Below are 21,371 nucleotides of genomic sequence, written 5' to 3' on the forward strand. Positions count from 1 at the left end.
AATTCAAAGCAAACCGTTTAGATACCTATCATTATACTGTCTGTTAAGGAAGTATTCCCTGCTAGTAATTGACTTCACAATTCCTCCCTTACCACCTGAATATGAAGTGGGCTTAAGAATTATTAGGTGTAGCTCTTCCTCTTCTCCTTGGAAAGAATGACTTTTTACATTCCAGTCCTGTTGCTTTACTCAAGCTATGCTTTTGCCTTTGATTTTGACTCCTTTGAATGCAACAGGAAAAAAAAGATTCCTTTTTTATCTCTGAGGAGGGCAAAAGGCAGACAGTTGTTGAGACTGTAGCAAAAATGCCAAGAAAGAAGCCTGTCTTTAAAAAGATAAAATTAATTTTCTTTTCTCATTGGGTTAGATACAAAAAGCCTGGACACAGAGCCTGGTAAGTTTGAGAAAAGCTTAATTGGCATAATTTTTGTAATTGTTATAACTTCTTTCAGAGAAAAAAAAATTAATTGTTTGTTCTCTTAAAGGCAACAGTGCATCCTGATACTGGGGGTGTAATTCCTATGCTATTTAGGCCTGCAGGTGAGTTGATTGAGAGTTCCACAGCAGATGTTCAAAAGTCTTGTTGCAAGCACTGAATCCTATGTAAAATTTAAAACAAAAAACTTGGCCCACCCAATTTTCATTTTCTTATGAAGGATTTATGAGGAAGGAACCATGTGAATACTTGGGGGACCTAGGGACATTTGGCATACAGAAAAGAGCAGTGTGTGTGTGTGTGTGTGTGTGTGTGTGTGAGTGTGCGTGAGTGTGTGTGTGTGTGTGTGTGCATGTGCATGTATACTAAAATGTTCAATGAGAATCTGCATTTGGTTTTGATACATTAATGTAATAAATATTCAATAATAAATGATGTAATAATGACAAAGATATGTCATATAATGTATTAATATAATTCCATGTATTAATAACAACAAATACTAATTCTCACTGAATATTTTTGTATATCTATGTAACTTATTGGGAATAATCTATACTGATCTTAGGCCTTTGTCTAAAATGTTGTATTAATAAGAGTCTGATCTCATCCATCTCAGAACTGTCTTCTCAAAACCAACAATTTAACATTGCTTTGAACTTTCCTTTTAAAACTGGGCCATAATTTAAATAAAACCTTTAGATGGAGACTTGGGCAGCTTCAGACAAATTCTGGCTCCTTTACAAAAATATAAAATTAAACTTTTACTGAATTTGATTGTTCCAGGGTATTTTATACATAAGTAAATAATCAAGGGATTTTTTTTCCATTTTTTTCTGGCACTAGATGGTAAAAGGTTTATTATTCCTTCATACCAGAGCTTCTCTAGGAATATCCTTAAAAAGCAATATTTTTCAATAAAATTATTTGTTAAATTATGTTTTCATTAAAAGTATCAATAGTAAGTGCTTCTTCAGCTTGTTCCTTGTGATTAGCTCACTTGTTCTCCTAAACAATAAGCATAATGATGATAATACTTTTATCTGGTTAAAAAAAAACAGTTTTTTTAATCCACATGTGTAATAGTCCAGAGGATATTACATATTTTTAAAGTAGTATATCACCTTGTTTCTCAACTATAATGAAAAAGATGAGAATGAGGTGAATAACCAAAAACAGTAACAGATTCAGGGGTGGGAGACCTACATTAGATAATAAATCCACATACCATAAATATAGACCTAAAAATATCCTGGAAAACTCAACCAGTAACCTGTACTGGGCGCGGACCTTTGTCACAAACTGAATAGTTGCTCACAATTGCCCAGACACCGCATTGATCAATCAAAACTTACGAACATTGTTTTTAGTGAATATCAGCATACCAAAACCTACATGGGACAAAAATCTTTCAATCAATAGAGACCTGGCATAAAAAATTAAAATCACATGAGAACGAAAGAAGTACATTTCATCCCTGTAATCCTGCCTGCTACTGAAATTGTACCAAAGATACTTTTAGTGAGCCTGATAAGCTACAAACATCACTGCTTTTATTCACCTGTACAATAGTCCATAGAATGTTAAATAGAAAAGAGTAGTAGCTAGATAGTGACCTGTCCCAGGACTGTTCCTGCTTAAGCCCCATCGAAAACAATGAGAATAAGATACAAATAGCTTACTTTTAGAAGGTCCTTTAAGGTTTGCAAAGCACTTTTCTCACACCAGTCATGTGGGGTCAGTTCAGAATGATAACCATGAAGCACCACCAGATCCCGAATCATCAAAATGTTTACATTGTTTTCATTATACTGGACGTAGTTAGGAAGGTGAAAGTGGACTTCTCCTTGTCCAAAGGCAGCAGGGTATAACGATACCAATGTTAATAATACCTTCCCTGGGTATATAGCACTTTAATGCTTAGAAAGTACTTTGTGTCTCCTATCATGTAATATTTCTTGAAATAGACTGAGGTAGGTATCATCATCATCATTTTACAGATGAGAAATCAGATGTAAAGATGTGAAATGATATGTAAAACCAATCAAACTACCAAAAAATTACTTTGGAGAGCTAGAAAAAATAATAAAATTTATATGAAGGAGCAAAGGGTAAAAGATTTCGAGGACATAAAAAAAGAAAGAACAAAGAAGAGGGGGGCCTACTTAGCATTACCAGATCTAAAACTACAAAGCAGTAATTATCAAAACATTTGGTACTCATTAAAAAATTTACATGACGTACTAATACAAATGAACACAGTAGTATAATGTTCAGTAAACCCAAAGACTCCAACTGGGGTAAGGACTTAATATTTAACAAAAACTTCTGGGAAAACTGGACAGTAAGATGTCAGAAATTAGGTTAAACCAACATCATATCATATACCATCATAAGTTCCAAATGGATACATGAGGTAGATAATCATAAAAATTAGAGGAACAGGGAAGGAGATAACATTCTTCAACTATGGATGGGGGAGATGTTCTTGGCCAAACGAGATAGAGAAAATGACAGGAAATAACATGGATAATTTTGATTACATAGAATTGATAAGCTTCTTTGAAAATTCAATTTAGTCAAAATCAAAAAGGAGACAGTTAACCTTTGCAGCAAATTTCTTTGATATTCTTTAGGCTTGCTATCCAAGATATAGAGGGAATTGGTTCAAATATAAAAGAACAAGAGCTATTCATCCAGTAGATATATAGTGAAAGGATATGAAAAGGAAATTCTCAAGGGAAGAAATCACAACCATATAAAAAAATTCCTCCACTCACTAATAATTGTAAATGCAAGCTAAAATAACTCTGAGATTCCAACAACGCTGTGTGCGACTGAGAACTGGTCCAATCATTTCTGGAAAACAATTGGGAACTATAACCCAAAAGTCACTAATCTGTCTATACTTTCGACCTAGCAGCACCACTACCAGGAGCATCCCCCAAAGAGATCAAAGAAGGAAGAAAAGAGCCCACATGTGCAGAAATACTTACAGCAACACTTTGTGTCGTAGCAAAGATTTTAAAACTAAAAGATGCCTGTCTACTAGGAATGGCTAAACAAATTATGGTATATGAATGCGATATCCTTATACCTTAAAAAATGATGAAAGTGATAGATTAAGAGGAACCTGGAAAGACTTGTATGATGAAAAGTAAAGTGAACGGATCCAAGAGAACAGTTTACACAATGACTATAGTATTATAAAGAAAAACAATTTTAAAAGACTTCAGAACTCTGATCAATGCAATGACCAGTCACAGCTCCAGAGGATTAGTAATGAAGTATACTACCCTCTTCCTGACAGAGAGATGATGAACTGAAAGTACAAAATGAGACATATAGCTTTGTGGATCATGCTTATTTTTTTTTAGAAATTATTATTGGTTTTGTTTTATTTGATTGGAGGTTGAAGGGGGCTAGTGATAGTGATGCTCCACTAGAAGAAAAGGAGGAAAAGAGGGTCACTGAAAGCATTTTTTAAAATGTACAGCAAAAAAATAGGAGGAAATACAGACAAGTAGGACAGCTTTAAAACATACTGATTTTATTAAGTGCTTTTTAAAAAAGGAAGCTGTACATAATAGAGATTCACAGTTTCATATTTAATAAGTTTTCTTTGTATATGGAAATGTTTGTCTTTGCTAAGTTCAGAATAATAAAAAGTAAAATTATTAATTTTATTGTATTATTATTGTTCTTAAAATATGTTCATTGGTTTACCCAAAGTCACATTGCTAATAAATAGAAAGTTCCCTGGACTCTGAACCTAGTGAGAAAATGGTGACCTAGCTTCTAGTCTTTGTCATTGGTTTGCTGTGTGACATTGGGTATGTCATTTCACCTCAATTTCCTTATCTCTAAAATGAAAGCTTTGAATTAAATTATTCCCAGTCATCATTCAAGCTCCGAAATTCACTAGTTCAGTGATTTTAGGAAAAAAAAATGTCACCAAAATAGAAATAAAAAAAGGTTTTTTAGGTTAATTATCCTTTTCCACACCTTTCCTTTATATTAGCAATTAATTACAAAACATTTGGCATACAGTAATGATCCTTTTCTTCTTCATTAGCTTTCTTGCCTATTACTGGACCCCTGGTAAGTAGCCAAAAATAGACCGTTTAAAGATATCATCATTGTGCATAGTTGTTTTTTTTTTCCATTATTTTCACATACTATTTATTTTCACATTGGAAAACAGAAACTTAACATATTGCTAGTTATCCTGGTCCAATCATTCTGGAGAACAATTTGGAACTATGCCCAAAAGGCTATAAAACTTTGCAGGTCCTTTGACCCGGAAATATCCCTATCAGGTTGGTATCCTGAAGATATCAAAGGAAAGGGAAAAGAACCTATATGTACAAATTATTTGTGGCAGCTGTTTTTGTGGTGGCAAAGAATTGGAAGTTGAAGGGATGCCCATCGGTTGGGGAATGGCTGAATAAGTTGTGGTACATGAATGTGATGGAGAACTGTTGCGCTATAAGAAATGATGAGTAGGATGATTTCATCTTGGGAAGTCTTTTATGAACTGATACCAAATGAAGTGGGCAGAACCAGGAGACCATTGTACACAGTAACACAAGCTGTAAGGATGATCAACTATGAAGGACTTAACTACTCTGATCAAGACAATGATCCAAAACAATTCCAAAGGATCCATGACGAAAAATGCCATCCCCTTCCAGAGAGAGAACTGATGCATTCTAAGTGCAGATTGAAGCATACTTTTATCACTTTATTTTTCTTGCTTTTTTTTAACATGTCTAATATGGAAATATATTTTATGTGACATCATATGTATAATCAATATCTTATTGCTTGTCTTCTCAAGGGATGGGGGAGGGGCAAGAGGGAGGGAGGGAATTGGGAATTTGATATTTTAAAAAGTGAATGAATTAAATTTTAAAAATATGTAGGGAAAAAATGACTAGTTATCTAAAGTTTGGTAATTTCTAAGAGGCAATATGGTATAATGGAAAGAAGCTTAGCTTAGGACTGAGGAGACCTGGGGTTTAGGACCTGCCTCTGCTATTCTCTTTGTTCTTGTATAAGTCACAATCTCTCTGGGACCACAGTTCCCTCATGTGTTAAAAGGTCCCTTCCAACTCTAATTTTATGTGATATATTGCTAGTTGTCTCTTATGTTTATATAATCAACACTGTGCTTGGCACAGTGCCTTAACGCATAGTAGGTGCATAATAAATGTTTATCAGTTATTGACTAACATTTCTTCAACTAGACCTAACTACCTTGAGGGCAGAAAGTCTTATTCATTTTCTCTCCTGCAGTGCCTAGCACGCTGCTTTGCGCATAGGAGATGCTTAATAAATATCATTTGTTAATTAGTCTTCCACTCCATCTTACTCACCTGGGCCTGCCATCCTAGTGCTCTTCCGAATCTACTCAGCCACATCAGGTTATAGATTGATCATAGAATGAAGGACTAAAAGTAGACAGTGAGCTCCTTGAGGGCAGGGACTATGTTAGTTTTGCTTTTAAACCCCTAATGCTAGTTCCGTTCCTAGAATGTGGACACCGCTGTTGAATTGACTTGCTGAAGGAACTGATGGTCTTCTAGTCCATTCCCTCATTTTACAGATGAGGAAACTGAGGCCAGAGAAGTTAAAGTCACACAGGCAGAAAAATCCTGTGCCCAAGTCTTCTTACTGCCAATCAACCCTTTGTTCTTTCCAGAACAGCACAGTGTCTGTCCATGAATCCCTTACTGTCTGGTTCATGTACCAGCTGAGGTAAGCAAGGTTTGGTAAAAGAAACTCTCTTTTCCATTTGTTTCCCTCATGCAAGGTATTCCTATTTCTACAAAAACATAAAGGAATAAAGGCTGCTCTTTTCCCTCAGGTAACAGCTGTTTCTGTTTTATGATCAGTAAATTATTTTATGCTTGAATTAAAAATATAATACCTCTACATTATTTCCTGCAGTTTTTCATCCATGCATATAATACTGAATTCAGCATAACAAATGGAAATGCAATCCATGTAAGTAAGCAATTAACCTTTTATTTTTGCATCATCCCTTAGGGAATTTAGTATAATCCACAAGTAATGAATAAGTGATTCACTAAATGTATAATTTGATTTTTCCCCCTTAGGCAAAATATTCTCTTGAACAACAACTTCTTGGGATAACTACAATTATTTCTACAACATTTTTTGGAGTAGGTATTTTTTTAAGACCCATTGAATCACATTCTGATTTCTCAAACCAGATGCTTATGTAAAACCAACATAATTTTTCATATTTATCATGATGTTTATCTCTATACAGCTTAAATAATATTCTTACATTATACCAGAGTTGCAAGAGGTAATGAGGTCCAGAAGACCTGACTCATACATGTATTAACTATGTGATTTTGCACAAGTCATTTAACCTCTCAGTTGCCAATGTGCATCAGTAGAAGAAGGTTTCACATGGAAAATTACCTACACCAATGAAATCACAGGTCTGGACCAAAAAGAAAAAATCATGGTTGGGGAAAATAGCACCTTTGGAATTGATTTGGTAGTTTCCTTTGTACTTGGAGGACGTTATCATCGGTTGGGAAATTGGGTTCATTTAATTTATTTGAAAACTATAATAATAAAAACATGAAATATTTAGTCATAATTGAACTATGGGAGACAACTTTTTACACAAATATTTGGTCCTTATTTTTCTATGCACACATGAAATCATAATGGTAACTTTTCTGTTTACTGTACGAGAATATTCTAGACATCCCTACCTAGGTAAGATTAATTTATTTATTCCTTTGTGATTTCATTAACGTAGGGAACTCCCTAGGGACAAACTCTCTCTATTAATGTAGTTTGGCAACTGTTATGCAATTTATAATCTCAGAAATGTTATAAGAAACAAGAGAACATAGGGGACAGAGAATTGGCCTTGGAAACAGGAAATACCAATCCTGCTTCTGACTCATGCTGACTGTGTGACCCTGGGAAAGGAATTTAAAATCAAATTATACAACAAAATTTAAATTCCAAATCTGCATTGAGACTAGAAAACAAACCCAGTGTCACTCACCATTTCTCAGAACTTGCAAAGTCCTAAATCACAATCAATATTAATAACTCATATTTCTCTAGTACTTTACTGTTATATCCATTGTCTTGTTTGAAACCTTGACCTCTACATACAACTCAGTAGTTCAATTATAGGATGATCTTATTATAATTCTAAGGATTCCGCCAGTATCATAACCAACTAGCTTCATACGTGGCTTATATGTTGAAATAGGCTAGCTAAGTTTTTAGCTAAGTCCCTTGCTTAGTGTGCAGTTGATTTTCAGTGCCAATTGACTATAACCTCTAGTAGTGACTCCAACCCCTCTACCACATATATGTTAGAACATACTATGCTTATTTTCACTCATCATTTACCAAGATGAACTTACTTTCCACATATCTCATATAGCACTTTGTGTTTTGCTTCTCCATTTATCAGGTTCTATTTTGTATTGTACTTAGTTGTGTATGTGCTAAATCCCTTCCCCAACCCTATCCCCACTAGACCTCTAAGGCTCCTGAGAGTAGGGACTGTATACTGTTCAGCTTTGTAACTTATTGCCTAGCATAATGCTATATACAGAGTAGGTACATTAAAAATGTATGTCAGATTACAGTGAATAGATATTTCTCTGGTTTCCTAGATTTCCCCTCTTTTGATGATGAATCGATACACATTAAAAGGACCTGCTATTCAGAATGTTGTTATCAAAATCTTGCCTATCCCTCTTCTGGGTAAGTAGATGAGAAGTGGAAACATACAGTAGTTGGGCTAGTTTTTACCTACCTTGAGTCATTATGGAAAGAGACTCCCTATTCCTTTGCACAGATAGTTTGTTCCATTCCTATCTATATTGTGCCTAATCTTGAAGGACCTCAGGACAGAGCTTTTATATCATGCCTGTTCAGGTCCCAGATTGTATTTATTTTCTTCTTTCAGATTATAAATGTTTTATGGGCTATTTCTCTTTCACCATTGTGTTCAACATCATGGTAGAGAGAAAATATCCTGGTTCTCTAACCTGACTCCCACTTTTTGATCATGTAAATTTTAAATGCCCTGCTATTTCTCACCTATCCGGTTTTAGGCATGTCATCTAAGCCTTAGTTTTCACATCTACAGAATGAAGCTGTTGGATTGATTGATGCCTCTAAGGTCCCTCCCAGTTCTATATCTACGATCTTATAACATTGGTTTCAGGGAATAGGTGAAACACACTTCCTTCCTGGGGATACTGGAGCAGAAAGAATGTCACATAGACTGTCAGTTATAGTGACTGTGTTGGTTAGTTTTGCTAAATAGGATTTCTTTGTTAAAAAGGAAGGTTCTTTGGGTGGGCAGCAATATTTTGGGAAATAACTATGGTGTAAAAAACAAATGCCTCAAAAAATTTTTAAATTCATATATTTTGGTAAATTTTATTATTTATTTTAAACATAAATAGAAAACAAGAAAAAAAACATTGCCATGTACCCAGCACAAAAGACTCAATATAAAACAATAAATTTCCATTTCAAGAAAATCTATATAATAAATACTACACACTGTTTTCAAAGCTGCTCAGCTTTTCTTTGCTTCCTTGTAGGTTTTCTTTCAGTTTTTTTTTTTTTTTTGCTGTGCACTTTTTACTTAAATTTTCTCCTCTCATCCCACTACCATACCCTAAAGAAGGCGCCAATTAAGTGCGGATATATATATATATGAACATGTACATATACGTACTTATACACATATATGTAAGACTGTACTATGCTTATTTCTTCCTATCATCTGTTTCTCTGAAGGTGGATAGCATCTTCCTTCATAGGTCCAAGTCTTTCCATGTTTTTCTAAATCAGCCAGCTCATCATTTCCTACATTACAGCAATATTCCAATCCAATCACAACCCATCTGAGAGATTGTCTGTGAAAGTTTTTTCCCAGTTTTCTGCATTCCTTCTATTCTTGGCTGCATAGGTTTTATTTATATAAGAAAATTTTAATTTAAAATAATCAAAATTATCCATCTTATACTTCAACAATGCTCTCATCTTATAATATAGTTTAAGGTCTGATACTGCTGAATCTACTTCCTTTACATCTTTTTTCCCTGTTTTCTTTGAAGTCCCTGACCTTTTGTTCTTCCATATGAATTTTGTTATTATTTTTTCCAACTCAGTAAGATAATTTTTTAGTAATTAAATTGGGGTGGCATTGAATAAATAGATTAGTTAGGTAAAATTGTCACTTTATTGGCTTTACCTACCTATGAACAATAAATATTACTTCAGTTATTTAGATCTGACTTTATTTGTATAAAAAGTGTTTTGTGTTTATGTTCATATAGTTCCTGTGTCTGTTTTGGCAGGTACTCTCAAGTATTTATATGGTCTAGCTATTTTAAATGGTCTAAAACAATATTAAATAATATTGCTGACACATAGTGTAGTTTCCCTATTTTTCTTTTTTGATTAAATATATTTTAGCTTTAACTTTGAGATCATAATTACTACTCCCGCATTTTTTACATAATAAATTTTACTCCTGACCTTTATTTTATCTTTAAGTGTATCTCTCATTTTTACAGCATTTCCTGAAAGCAACATACTGTTGAATACAAATTTTTACTCTACTTTCAGTTTCCATTTTATAGGTAAATTCATCCCATTCACATTCTAAGCTATTTCCTATTTTTTCTCACTATCCTTCTCACCTTATTCCTATCTCTTCTCACTCTTCTGCTTTACTTCTACCTGCTACTTTGCCCTTCTATTCCTTAACCTATGCACCCCTTCAAGAGTCCCTTCCTTATCCTCTACCCCTACCCTGTTCCCTTGCTCTCTTTATTTCTTTCTGTATTTAGAAGACAGTTATACCTTTCTAGATATATATGTTGTTCCCTCTTTAACCCATTTCCATTGAGAGTAAGGTTCCATCACTACCTGCCTTCCCCCTACTAGCTTCTTCTGTATCCTTTTATGCCTCATTTGTATGAGATAATTACTCCTTTTTATCTCTCCCTATAGTTTTTATTTTTTTGATCACTTCATCATAATGATGACAGTTATAAGAGAACTGATGATATTTTTACATATAAGAAGTAAACAATTTGACCTCATTGAGTCCCTTATAATTGATCTTTAATGTTTACCTTATATTTCTCCTGGATGTTATATGTTGAATTTTCCCTTAAGTTCTGCTGTTTTTGTCACAAATGCCTGAAAGTCTTTCAGTTCATTAAATGTCTTTTTTTATTTCATTCTAGATTATAGTTAACTTTGCTGGGCAAGTTACCCTTTTCATAACCCCAGCTCTTTTGCTCTATGAAATAGTATTCTAAGACCTACAGTCCTTCAGTGTAGTAGTTGCTAGGTCTTACATAATCCTTATTGTGGCTCCATGATATTTAAATTTTTTTTCTAGTTGCTTCCAATATTTTCTCCTTAACCTGGGAGCTTTGAAACTTGGCTGTGATGTTCCTGTAAGTTTTCCTGCTGGGATCTCCTTCAGATAGTGACAGTGGATTTTTTTCTATTTCCGCTTTGCCTGCCTGTTCTAGAACTTGAGGACAATTTTCCTTGATAATTTCTTGTAATGTTGTATCAAGATTCTTTTATTTTATTGTAATTTACAGGTAGTCCAACTATTCTTACATTATTTCTCCTCAATCTGTTCTTCAGATCAGTTGTTTTTCTGATGAGATGTTTCACATTCTTGTCTATTTTTTCATTTTTTTGATTTTGTTTTATTATTTCTTGGTGTCTTAGAATGTCATTGGTTTCCTTTGGTCTAATTCTAGTTTTCAAGGAATTATTTTCTTCCTTAAGTTTTTGGTTCTCTATTTCAAGTAATTCTTTTCATAATTTTCTTGGATTGCTTTTAATTTTTTTTCTAATTTTTCCTCAATCTCTGTTATTTGATTTTTAAAGCTCATCTTAAGTTCCTCCAGCAACTCTTTTTATGCCTGGCACCATTTGACATTTCCCACTAAAAAAGGAATGACTTTTTTTGCTCCATTATCTTCCTCCGAATATGAACCCAGATCTTCTCTATTCCCATAATAGCTATCTATGGTTGGGTTCTGTCTCCTTTGCTTACTCATTTTTAATTTTACTTTGTTTCATTTTGGTTTTTAGCAGCTATTAGTGTAATCAAGTTATAGTCCCAAGGTATGGCCCAAGTCTCAGGTCCTTCTCACTATTATTTTCTGAGGTCTGTCTCAGGGCCTAACCTTGGACTATCCTTTCCACTCCCAAGCCATGGCTAGGGCCCCTAAGCCATGCTGTCCAGCAAATGATCTTGCTCCCTGCCATCCCTCTGGTGGCTGCAAACTACAGCTGTCCTCTCTGCCCTGGAACTGGAACCAGGGACTCTGCTCTCCTGCAAGTGCCCACAACCAGCAGCTACTGCTGCTACACTCACCAGATGTGTGCTAGCTCCTTCTGCCCTGCAGCTGCAGCCTGGGATGTGTCTGTTCAGCACAGCTGTGCTTGGTATCCTTTGACAGTGGAAGGTCCTTCAATCTTCTCCTATTCGTCCATCGGACACCTTCTCCCCCGCCCAAGTACTCCCCCCCCCCATTGTCCATGAGACTACAGTTTCTAAGGCTGAGGCTGCCACCCAACCCAGCTGCCCCCCGGGGCTTGATGTTTGTTGATATCAGGAGATATTAGCACTTCACTCAAGCTAAACCTCCTCCCCGGGAGATCAGGGTCTTGCGGGGGGAGGAGGGGGTTACAGGGAGGAGTGTCAAGTTGTTTTAGGATAACAACTGCTTAACCCTAACTTTTGTTAATTTCTGCTGCTCAACATTCCCTCAGAGGCGCCTTTTTTTGTCTAGGAAATCTGTAGAGCCGAAAGTTTTCTGACCTATTCTGCCATCTTCCCAGAATCCTCTCTAAATTCATATTCTTAAAAGAAATCCTATGGATTTTCCATGAGAGGGAGAGGATATAGATAATATTCAGCCTCCCTCATATTGTACGTGCTGTTATCATGTTATAGATGCTGTTATCTGTTAGTCCTTCAGAGAATTTTCTTTCTCTTTAGCAGTAACTTAATTTGCAGTATGTCTAAGGTTGGTAAAAAAGATAATCAAATATTTCACTTGACTGGAAACACAGGCAACATAAGAAAATTATATAGTAATTTCACTGAATTCTTAGCTTGGCCAGAGTGCAGATTCGGTTGTTTCTGCTGCAGATCTCTGTTTGGAGCATTTTGACATCTTCTAAGTGTGACAAAATTATGTCCGAGGTAAATTTAGCTGACTAGAAAGCAGTCCCCACGTTCTGTTTTGCTTTTGAATACTACAGCCTTTTTAAGTACATTTAATGTGGTGGTGAGCAGAAGCCATGAGTACCAGAATGGAATTCGTGTCGTGGACAAGAATGGGAATGTTGTAGGACTGTCACAAGAAGCTGGGGCAAAGGTAGGTGCTCTCCTATCAGCTAACCCTTCAGGCAAAGGACTGACTATTCTGTTTTGAGAAGAGAGAGGAAGTCCATCTCCTCTTATCCCCTTCCCTTCTTCCTCTAGTACATTACTTTGCATTTTGCGTTCTGATATTTGGTTGATGTGAATTATAATTGTCGTGTTTATCTCTGTAAGTGCAAGGAGATTTTGTTTTTCAAATACAGTTGGCATTATGCCAGGCTATGGTCAATCAGGCAGGGCTGGTCTAGGTGGCCAACACAAGGAATAGGGAACAATAGCATTTCCCAATCTATTCTGTTTTGTACTTTAAATTGAGAGGATTGGACCCTATTCCTCCAGAAGCTTTTTGGACCTTAAATTATCCCAGCCTTGCCTTCTAATTAAATCTTTTAGAAAGAAGTGGCATAGACAAGTGACCCTGGGGGTTTTCTTACTGCTTCTTAGGTAGGAATTTGCGTGTGTGTGTGTGTGTGTGTGTGTGTGTGTGTGTGTGTGTGTTTTGAAAAAGTTTTGTTGAAAAGAGAAGGCTAGGGGCAGCTAGGTGGCACAGTGAATAGAGCACCAACCCTGGAGCCAGGAGGAACTGAGTTCAAATCTAGCCTCAGACACGACACTTGTTAGCTGTGTGACCCTGAGTAAGTCACTTAGTCCCAATTGCCTCACCAAAAAAAAAAAAAAAAGAGGCAGAAAAAGAAAGAAAAGAGAAGGCTGTGAGCTTTAACCACTATAGTTAAACTTTAATGTTTATGGTGCAGTTCCTTTGTTGCCTTCACTTCACAAAGCCATTTTGTTTTCCACATTTGAAGGCTATAATTAGTAGTGACCATTATAACCAAAAGTTTTTAGAGGAAGAAAAAAGGTAAAGGGTTTGATACTTAAAATTTGTCACTTTAGAATAGTGTTAAAATTATGTAGCTTCCTGACTTTACTTTGTGCCTTCTTTAGGCAGTTGGAGAAACAGCATTGTCTAGAGGTTTGCTCTTTGGGACTTCAACGCTTCTTTCAAGTGTCTTTGCATACTTTTTTGAAAGGTAAGAGCTAACTACTGCTGTCATTTCCAGGAAGTGGGAATCTCACACCGCAATTTTTGTAGAAAAAGACAAATACTGCTTTAAAAAAGTTATTTCAATACCCTCCTCCTCCTCCCCCCTCCCCGGTTCTTTAGTATAGCAAAACTAATTAAAATTGGCTTGAGTAAATTGGAGGGTGGGGTGGTTGTGGGTATGTAGAACCCTGGATTTCAAGGCAGAGCACCTTGGTTTGGATCCTGGCTCTATCACTTTTCCTATCTCTGGCACACTTAGATGTCTTAGCAAGTAACTTCCTTTCTGTGGCCTCACTATTATATCAATGTTCTCCAGACTTTTTTGATTATACATCCCTACCGGTAAAAAAATTTTTGCGTATGCACTCCAAGGCGTGTGTGTTTATTATTTATAAATTACATACATTTGCTACCATAGTACTAATTGTGTGCTTTATAAAACTTACACAAAATAGAAGTTTAATAAGGATGAGATAAAGATGATATCACATTTGATCTTAAAGTCAGTAGAACACTGGAGTTTATTGAGTAGGGAGACAACATGGTGAGACCCGCATTTTAGGAGAATAATCTTGATAGGTGTGTGAAGGACAATTTGGAAAGAAGAGAGACTTGAAGGAAGAAGACTAATTAGGAAGCTTTTGGAATAGTCTAGTTGAGAAATGAAAAGTCCCTGATCTAGAATGATAGTTAAGTGAATAGAGAGAAGGGGGCATATGCAAGAGATGTTATGGAAGTAGAAACAACAAAATTTGGGAACTAATGAGCTATGACGTGGAATGAAAGAGAATGAGGAATTGAGGATGACACAAAGATTGTAACCTGGTACCTGGAAGGATGGTGGTACCTTCAGGAAAAACAAAGAAGTTTGGAAGAGAGATGGATTTGGGAGAAAGATAATGTAACAAATTCTATTATGAAAACCACAACCCATCCATGACAGATTATCCTGTATGATTTACTTTGTCCTACTCAAGAGGAAAAGAGTTAGGGGCTCTTACTCATTAGTTAGTGCCCACTGTTTGAGAGGCACTTACTGCAGCTATGAGGTGATCTGGTGAGGGGAGGGAATTGTAAATGCTAGGAGAGTTGGTGTGTATGTGTGTGAGTTTCCTAATAGCACCTGCACCACCTGCTGCTGTGGATGTCTATGTAGTGGTTAGGTTAACTGCTCTGATGGGCTGATGTCTGATTCAGGAGAGGGAATTTTGGGTGTTTGCACAATAAAGAGAGGGGCAAAGTGGGATAAGAGCTGGGGAATAAAGGTAGATATGGTTTTGTTAGAAACAAAGTAACCAATAAACAAGCATTTTAAGTGCCTACTGTGTACCAGGCCCTATGTTAGGAACTGGGTATTAAAAATATAAAGAATAAATAATCCCTACCCAGAGGAAGCTTGCATTTTAATCAAGAAGACAACATACATATACACACATATGTGTGTATGTATCTGTACGTACATGCATATATATACATACATACATATATACATATGATATGTCTGTGTATATAAATAGAATAAATACAATGTATCACTGCAAGGTAGTTTGGGAAGGAAGCACTAGCAGTTGGAGGCGGGATCAGAAGTCATGCCACATATCCATACTGTCTCCTAGTCTTCACTTTGGAGACCACATGATCTCCAAAGACTTTTTCTAGTGCTAAATCCTATTAAGGCCACTGCTCAATATGGGCCTGTATTTTTTGTCTTCACCCAAGGTCTTCATTTGTCAAACCAGGATGCGTAATAACAGAAAATAGCAGATTCAATGGGCTTATCTCCCTAATAAGAAACAAGTGTGAGAAAAAGGCCTTCTTGATACTTTGACTACTCAAGTTTGGCCCTAAAAAATGTAGCTAGAAACTTGAGTCACATCAGTGCCTTCCTTGGCTACTCTCCTCCAGCTTTGTAATGAGCCAACACCCTTTTAAAACATCCAACCTGCTGATTCTCGTTATTTGGAGCTCCGCCCAATGCATCCTTCCTCCTCACCTTCAGGGTGGGTCTTCTCTTTCTAGATAGTTGAGAAAGGTGTTTGCTATTATCTGCTAGATGAGCAAGGAGAAGGCAGCAGGTCAGAACATGGGGTTACCTAATATAATTCTAGGGCCACAGTATACATCATTTGGTGGGGCTTGGTGGGGCTATGGGAATAGACTCACATAAAATAGCAACGAGGGTGACAAAACTGGCGACTCTGATATTATGTCAGATTGTAAAGTACCTGCTTCAGAAGCTAGTATAATTTTGTAGCAAGGTTTAGGAGGTGTAACTTTCTTTCCTTAGGACCAACCTCGTCCATCAAAATCCAAAGTTGCTGATGGTCATGAAGTTAAACGCGACTCTTCTGGCAATGGGGTTGATGGTACCAGTTTCATTTTGTCTGTTTCCACAGACAGGGCAGGTAAGTCCCTTTTGAATATTTACTGAGAATCACTTAAGTTCAATCTTTATAGAGTCCTGCCTCAGGAGAGCAGAGACTATCTTATTTCATTATTGTCTCCCTATCACTTAACTTGGGACCTTCTACACACCAGGAGCTATAACAAATGTTCATTAATTTGAATTAAAGGAATCACAACTTTAAAATGTCTGGCATGTTAAATTCCTTTGACTTTCCTAGATATCTGTCCCTCCATTTCATTTCCTCCTACACCTGCAAGTCATTGCTTCATGTGGTTTAGTTGTTTGAGTCACGTCCGCCTCTTCACGACCCCATTTGAAGTTTTCTTGGCAAAGATAGTAAACCACTGGACAAGGCCCAGGGTCATGCAGCTAGTAAGTGTACGAGGCTGGATTTGAACTCAGGAAGATGAGTCTTCTTCATTCCAGGCCCAGCGCTCTATCCACTGCAACATCTAGCTGCCCCTAGTCATTATTACATTTATTAATTCCCTAAGGCCACAACAAAGGCTTGATATAGCAGCCCTTCCATAGTGCAGCACCCTGCAAACCATGTTATGGTGATCTTGGATTTTAGGTCATCTCCACCATCAAAGTTAAGTTGGGGATGGGGGATAAGAGGAAAGTCTGAATGTATTATTACTCTTGGAGGGAGCATGAGTTTGTGGGACTCCTGGAATCTTTTTAGGTGATGGGCATAGGCACAAGAGGCTTTTTAAATATAGCATTACTGGGAGATCATGTGGCATAGTGAAGAGCGCTGGACTAGGAACCAAGAGAGACTTGTGCTTGACTCCTGTCTATGACACATGCTATGTGTTTAACTGTAAGCAAGTCATAGTAACTTCTCGCAGCCTGTTACATTTTGTTTTTCTTTGAATCCCCAGCACTTATCAGCTCTTGGCACATAGTAGGTGCCTAATAAATGCTTATTGATTAAGCCTCAGTTTCCTCATCTGTAAAATCAGGCTTAAGATACCTGTAGTGCTTACCTCACATGACTGTTGAGGATCCAGTGAGATGACGTATGTAAAGTGTTTTGAAAACTTTAAAGTGCTATATAAAGTACATTTGTAGATAATATAATGCAATAGTATAGATACATATGTGTATTTAGTATATGTATACATACATATATGTATACATATATACATGCATGCATGCAAACATGCATACCTGACTGTTAGGGAGAAGGAGAAAGGGAGAAAACGAGAGAAGCAGCTATAGTGCAGTGGATAGAGAGCTGGCCTCAGAGCCAGGAAGATCTGGGTTCAAGCCTTGCTTCCACTATAAACTAAACATGGGACTTAAGCAATCCCCTCTTGTTACATAAGGATGCCTGTAGACAACTTATTGACTTAGAAAACCACGTGTTTACAATTTTTTTAATTAATAGTTCAGTATATGAAAATCAGATCATTTTAATCTGGTTTGGGTCCCACTCAGGAGTGTTGTGGGCCACACGCAGCCCAGGGCCATGGGTGTGACCCTTTTGCTCTAGGTTATTCTCCCTAAGTTGCGGAGAGGAAGCCAGCCTTCCTTGTTAGAGGGAGTCTCCTTACCTGGAAAGTTCCCTATACCAATGAAATGCAGTTCCTGTCTCTTATTCCCGTAAATGTCAGTGATTATTATCTGGCAAAGGAAGGTGGGATCCAGCACTTTTGCCATAAAAATAGCCCAGATTAACGTAGCACCTTAAGGTATACAGAGTGTTTACTTACACTATACTTTAAGCTCCGATAGCTTTGAATTGCACCAAGACTTCTTGGGACACTTTGCATGATCTCATTTGGTCCTCACAACAATCCTGTGAATTAGATGCTATAATTATTCCTATTTTAGAGATGAGGAAACAGATTGAAAAGATTGGAGTGGGTAGCTAATAAGTGTCTTAGACAGGATTCGAATTCAGACTTTCCTGTCTCCAAGTCTAGTACACTGTACACTATGTTACCTTAACTACCTCTGGGTATAAAAGCCTATAAAAAAGATGGGTACTTTGGCATTTCACACAGTGACTTCTTTAGAACCTAGTCCTTAATATAGGATAAGAATTCTTACCTTCTTTCTATCATGGATCCCTTTGGCAGTCTGGTGAAACCTATGGACCCTTTCTCAGAATAATGTGTTTAAATACATAAAATACATATGATTAGAAAGGAAACCAATTATTTTGAAATACAGTTATCAAAATAATTTTTTAAAACCAAGTTCACAGACCCAGATTACAAACCCCAAATGGGTGGTCTTCCCCAAACATTTTGGTGTTCATCTATTAAGAATTGTTGCATGTTCTGTAGTTTCATTTTGGCATAATATTTAGTAAATTGCACAGAACCCACAGAATATTTTTCTTGTTTTTCTGCCTTAGCTGAGTCCCCAGCCAGCACTTACTATTATTTTTTTTTGCTCTAACACAATTTCTAGTTATGGGGAAGCTGGAATCAGATCACCATGTCAGTGACGGGAAGAGGAGCTGTGCAGGTGTCAGAATCTGATCGCTCATAGAGGCTGATCACTTTGCTCCTCTCCCTCCATTTTTATCCTCTGTTACGATATGTCACTCACTGCTTCTTGAGCAGTTCTCCCCTAAGATGGCCTATAACAAACATGCCACTGATTTCATAGACCCCTAAAACTTTTTCAGCCTAGAACATGGATTGGCAACCCCTGGGATGGATGCAGTGGTTGTTTCATGGCAACTCTGCATTGTAGAGAGGCACACAAAGGTAGTTGAGATGGGGTTGGGAGGGATGTAAGCCCACCCCTGTCATCTTTGTCCTAAGACACTGCCCCAAACCGCGGGCACCCAGACTTATTCTGCTTCACTGTGGGACTGTGCAGGAACTCTAGGATGTAGCCAGCCAGGCCTTTGCCAGTGGCTCAAACTGCTTTGTACTTGAGGGTAGCCTGACTTTTCCAAGGTCCTGGATGGCTACAGCAGGGGATGGTACATGCAGGTTGCCATCCTACTAGTGAACCCTTGTTTGGAACATGAAATGTAAAAGTGCATGTGTGTGTGTGTGTGTGTGTGTGTACATATATATACATATACATACATATAACACATACATACATATATGTGTGTATATGTATGTGTGTATATACACACATATATAAAACAAGAAAAAAAAAGCCCAAAAGTTTTAACAAGTTTTAGAAGTAATGAATACTGGATGTGTGTGTGTGTGTGTGTGTGTGTGTGTGTGTACACAGAGACAGACAGATACAGCATATAGTATAGATATGTTTTTAAAACAACCTTCCTCTTTATAGTGATACTTTATTTCAGATTTAGTCTTTCACAGTGATGAACTCTTTCTCAAAGACACTGTGACATTTTAAAACATCCTAGTTGATAATATGGAATACTATCAAATAGGCATCAAAAAGCCAAAAATTAAATATAGCTTTAAGATGGACTTTTTTTCCATGTATCTTAATTAGTATGTTTTAAAACACTATCACGGTGTCTTTGTGAGACTTGTAAAAGGCTAAGCTTGAAATAAAGTATCTCTGTAAAGAACAAGGTTGTTTTTGCTTTGTCTTGTTAATTAGATTTCTAGAGCAACAAAGAAACTATATTGTAAATCTTACCAATTCGTCTTTGTTTTTCAGATACAGCGAACCTCTCTAGAACCAGAAATGCAGTCCTTGACAGAGGAAACAGATCTCTTTTATAATAGAGGACTTTAAAGACTAGTTTGAAATTTCAACATGGCTTGTCTTCTCACAGAGCTTACTCACAGAAGCTTAGAATTAGAAGGTACCAAGAGCAGGCCAACCTTGTACATGAGTGACCCAAAAGCCCTTCCCCTAAAATATTATTTTCTCAAGATTTCAGGCTTATATGTTTATGCCTTTTCTCTCTTTGTGAAGTGGATGACAGTGAAGGTTTAGGGTGTTTGTGTATCACAGGTAGCAATCTTTTTTGAGGTATGGATCAGCCTCAAGGGTTGCTGAAGTCACTTTCCATTCATTCTCTGGAGAGCTAGCTGATCAAGATACTGCATGCCAATAATCTGCCTGAAGGAAAGAACAAAGTTGTTCTGCCTTAGCTGGATCCTCAGCCAGCACTTAATATCATTTTTTGGTTCTAGCACAATTTCCACTTACTGGGAGGCTGGAATCAGAATCAGACCTCTGTGTCAAGCAAATTCAATGTATTTTTGTCATTGGGTGGGAGAGATATATGTGTGTTTATATATTTTTTTTAAAAAACAGGATTGAGGAGGGGAGAGAATTTGTTTAGTTTTACATATTCAACCCCCAAGAAGTTGCACCTATCCTATGATGGAATTTTTAAACACACACACACTCTCCTACTCACACTACTCTGAAATTACTATTTATTAAAATTTTTATAAAACCTATGGTTCAGTGTTTGAAAAATAGATTAGTAATGCTCACCATCCCTGACATGGCATGAATTTCCTTATTATAAATTATGATTTTGCTTGATTTGAGGTTAGATGTAATAATATGCTGAAACACCAAACACCTACCTAGTTGATAACCAAATAGGCAACAGTTTTCTTCTTTCTGGGATAGAAAGGTACTCAACTCATGCTATAGAACAAATTGTCTTTTGTGAAATCATGTAACAGAAACCTTGCCAAACTGATGAACTCTATTTAAATAAATATTTTAAAGATAGAGTTGGTGATCCAGAGGATAACTTTCACCATAGCTAGAATAGTTCAATATGGGTAACAAGAGAAGCTTCAAAAAATTTTCCATTATATAAAAAAGATCTAGAGCTATAGTTACACTGGGTAAAAAATATCAGTTCAGTCATGTGTGTGTGTGTGTTTATTTCAGTTTTTATACTTAATTGGATCAATGATCTTGCCAGTGTTGAGATTCACACAATGGTGCAGATTATAAGCCTTCTACATTTTCTCATCCTATATGATTTTTGTCCATGTTCTTCCATAGAGCTTCCAGAGAGATGTGCCCAGGGTGCTGGAGGTCATCTTTCTAGTTCTTCTATTTATTAGGTTCCAGTAAAGCACTTGAGCTATTTGGT

The 21,371-nt window shown here is 36.7% G+C and overlaps 1 protein-coding gene across 1 annotated transcript in view; it reads left to right on the forward strand.

Moving 5' to 3' along the window:
- SFXN4 (sideroflexin 4) overlaps positions 1-21,137 on the forward strand; it is a 28,505-nt gene extending 7,368 nt beyond the window's left edge. Inside the window, exons 4-14 of the mRNA XM_036769544.1 lie at positions 368-394; positions 486-540; positions 4,512-4,537; positions 6,252-6,305; positions 6,389-6,445; positions 6,559-6,624; positions 8,122-8,212; positions 12,773-12,888; positions 13,839-13,924; positions 16,226-16,343; positions 19,961-21,137. Of these exons, the coding sequence (XP_036625439.1) occupies positions 368-394; positions 486-540; positions 4,512-4,537; positions 6,252-6,305; positions 6,389-6,445; positions 6,559-6,624; positions 8,122-8,212; positions 12,773-12,888; positions 13,839-13,924; positions 16,226-16,343; positions 19,961-20,038 (774 nt within the window). The 3' untranslated portion in view covers positions 20,039-21,137. The remainder of the gene's footprint in view (positions 1-367; positions 395-485; positions 541-4,511; positions 4,538-6,251; positions 6,306-6,388; positions 6,446-6,558; positions 6,625-8,121; positions 8,213-12,772; positions 12,889-13,838; positions 13,925-16,225; positions 16,344-19,960) is intronic.
- The last annotated feature ends 234 nt before the right edge of the window (positions 21,138-21,371 follow it).

Source organism: Trichosurus vulpecula, chromosome 8, assembly GCF_011100635.1.
Source record: "Trichosurus vulpecula isolate mTriVul1 chromosome 8, mTriVul1.pri, whole genome shotgun sequence".
Taxonomy (NCBI): domain Eukaryota; kingdom Metazoa; phylum Chordata; class Mammalia; order Diprotodontia; family Phalangeridae; genus Trichosurus; species Trichosurus vulpecula.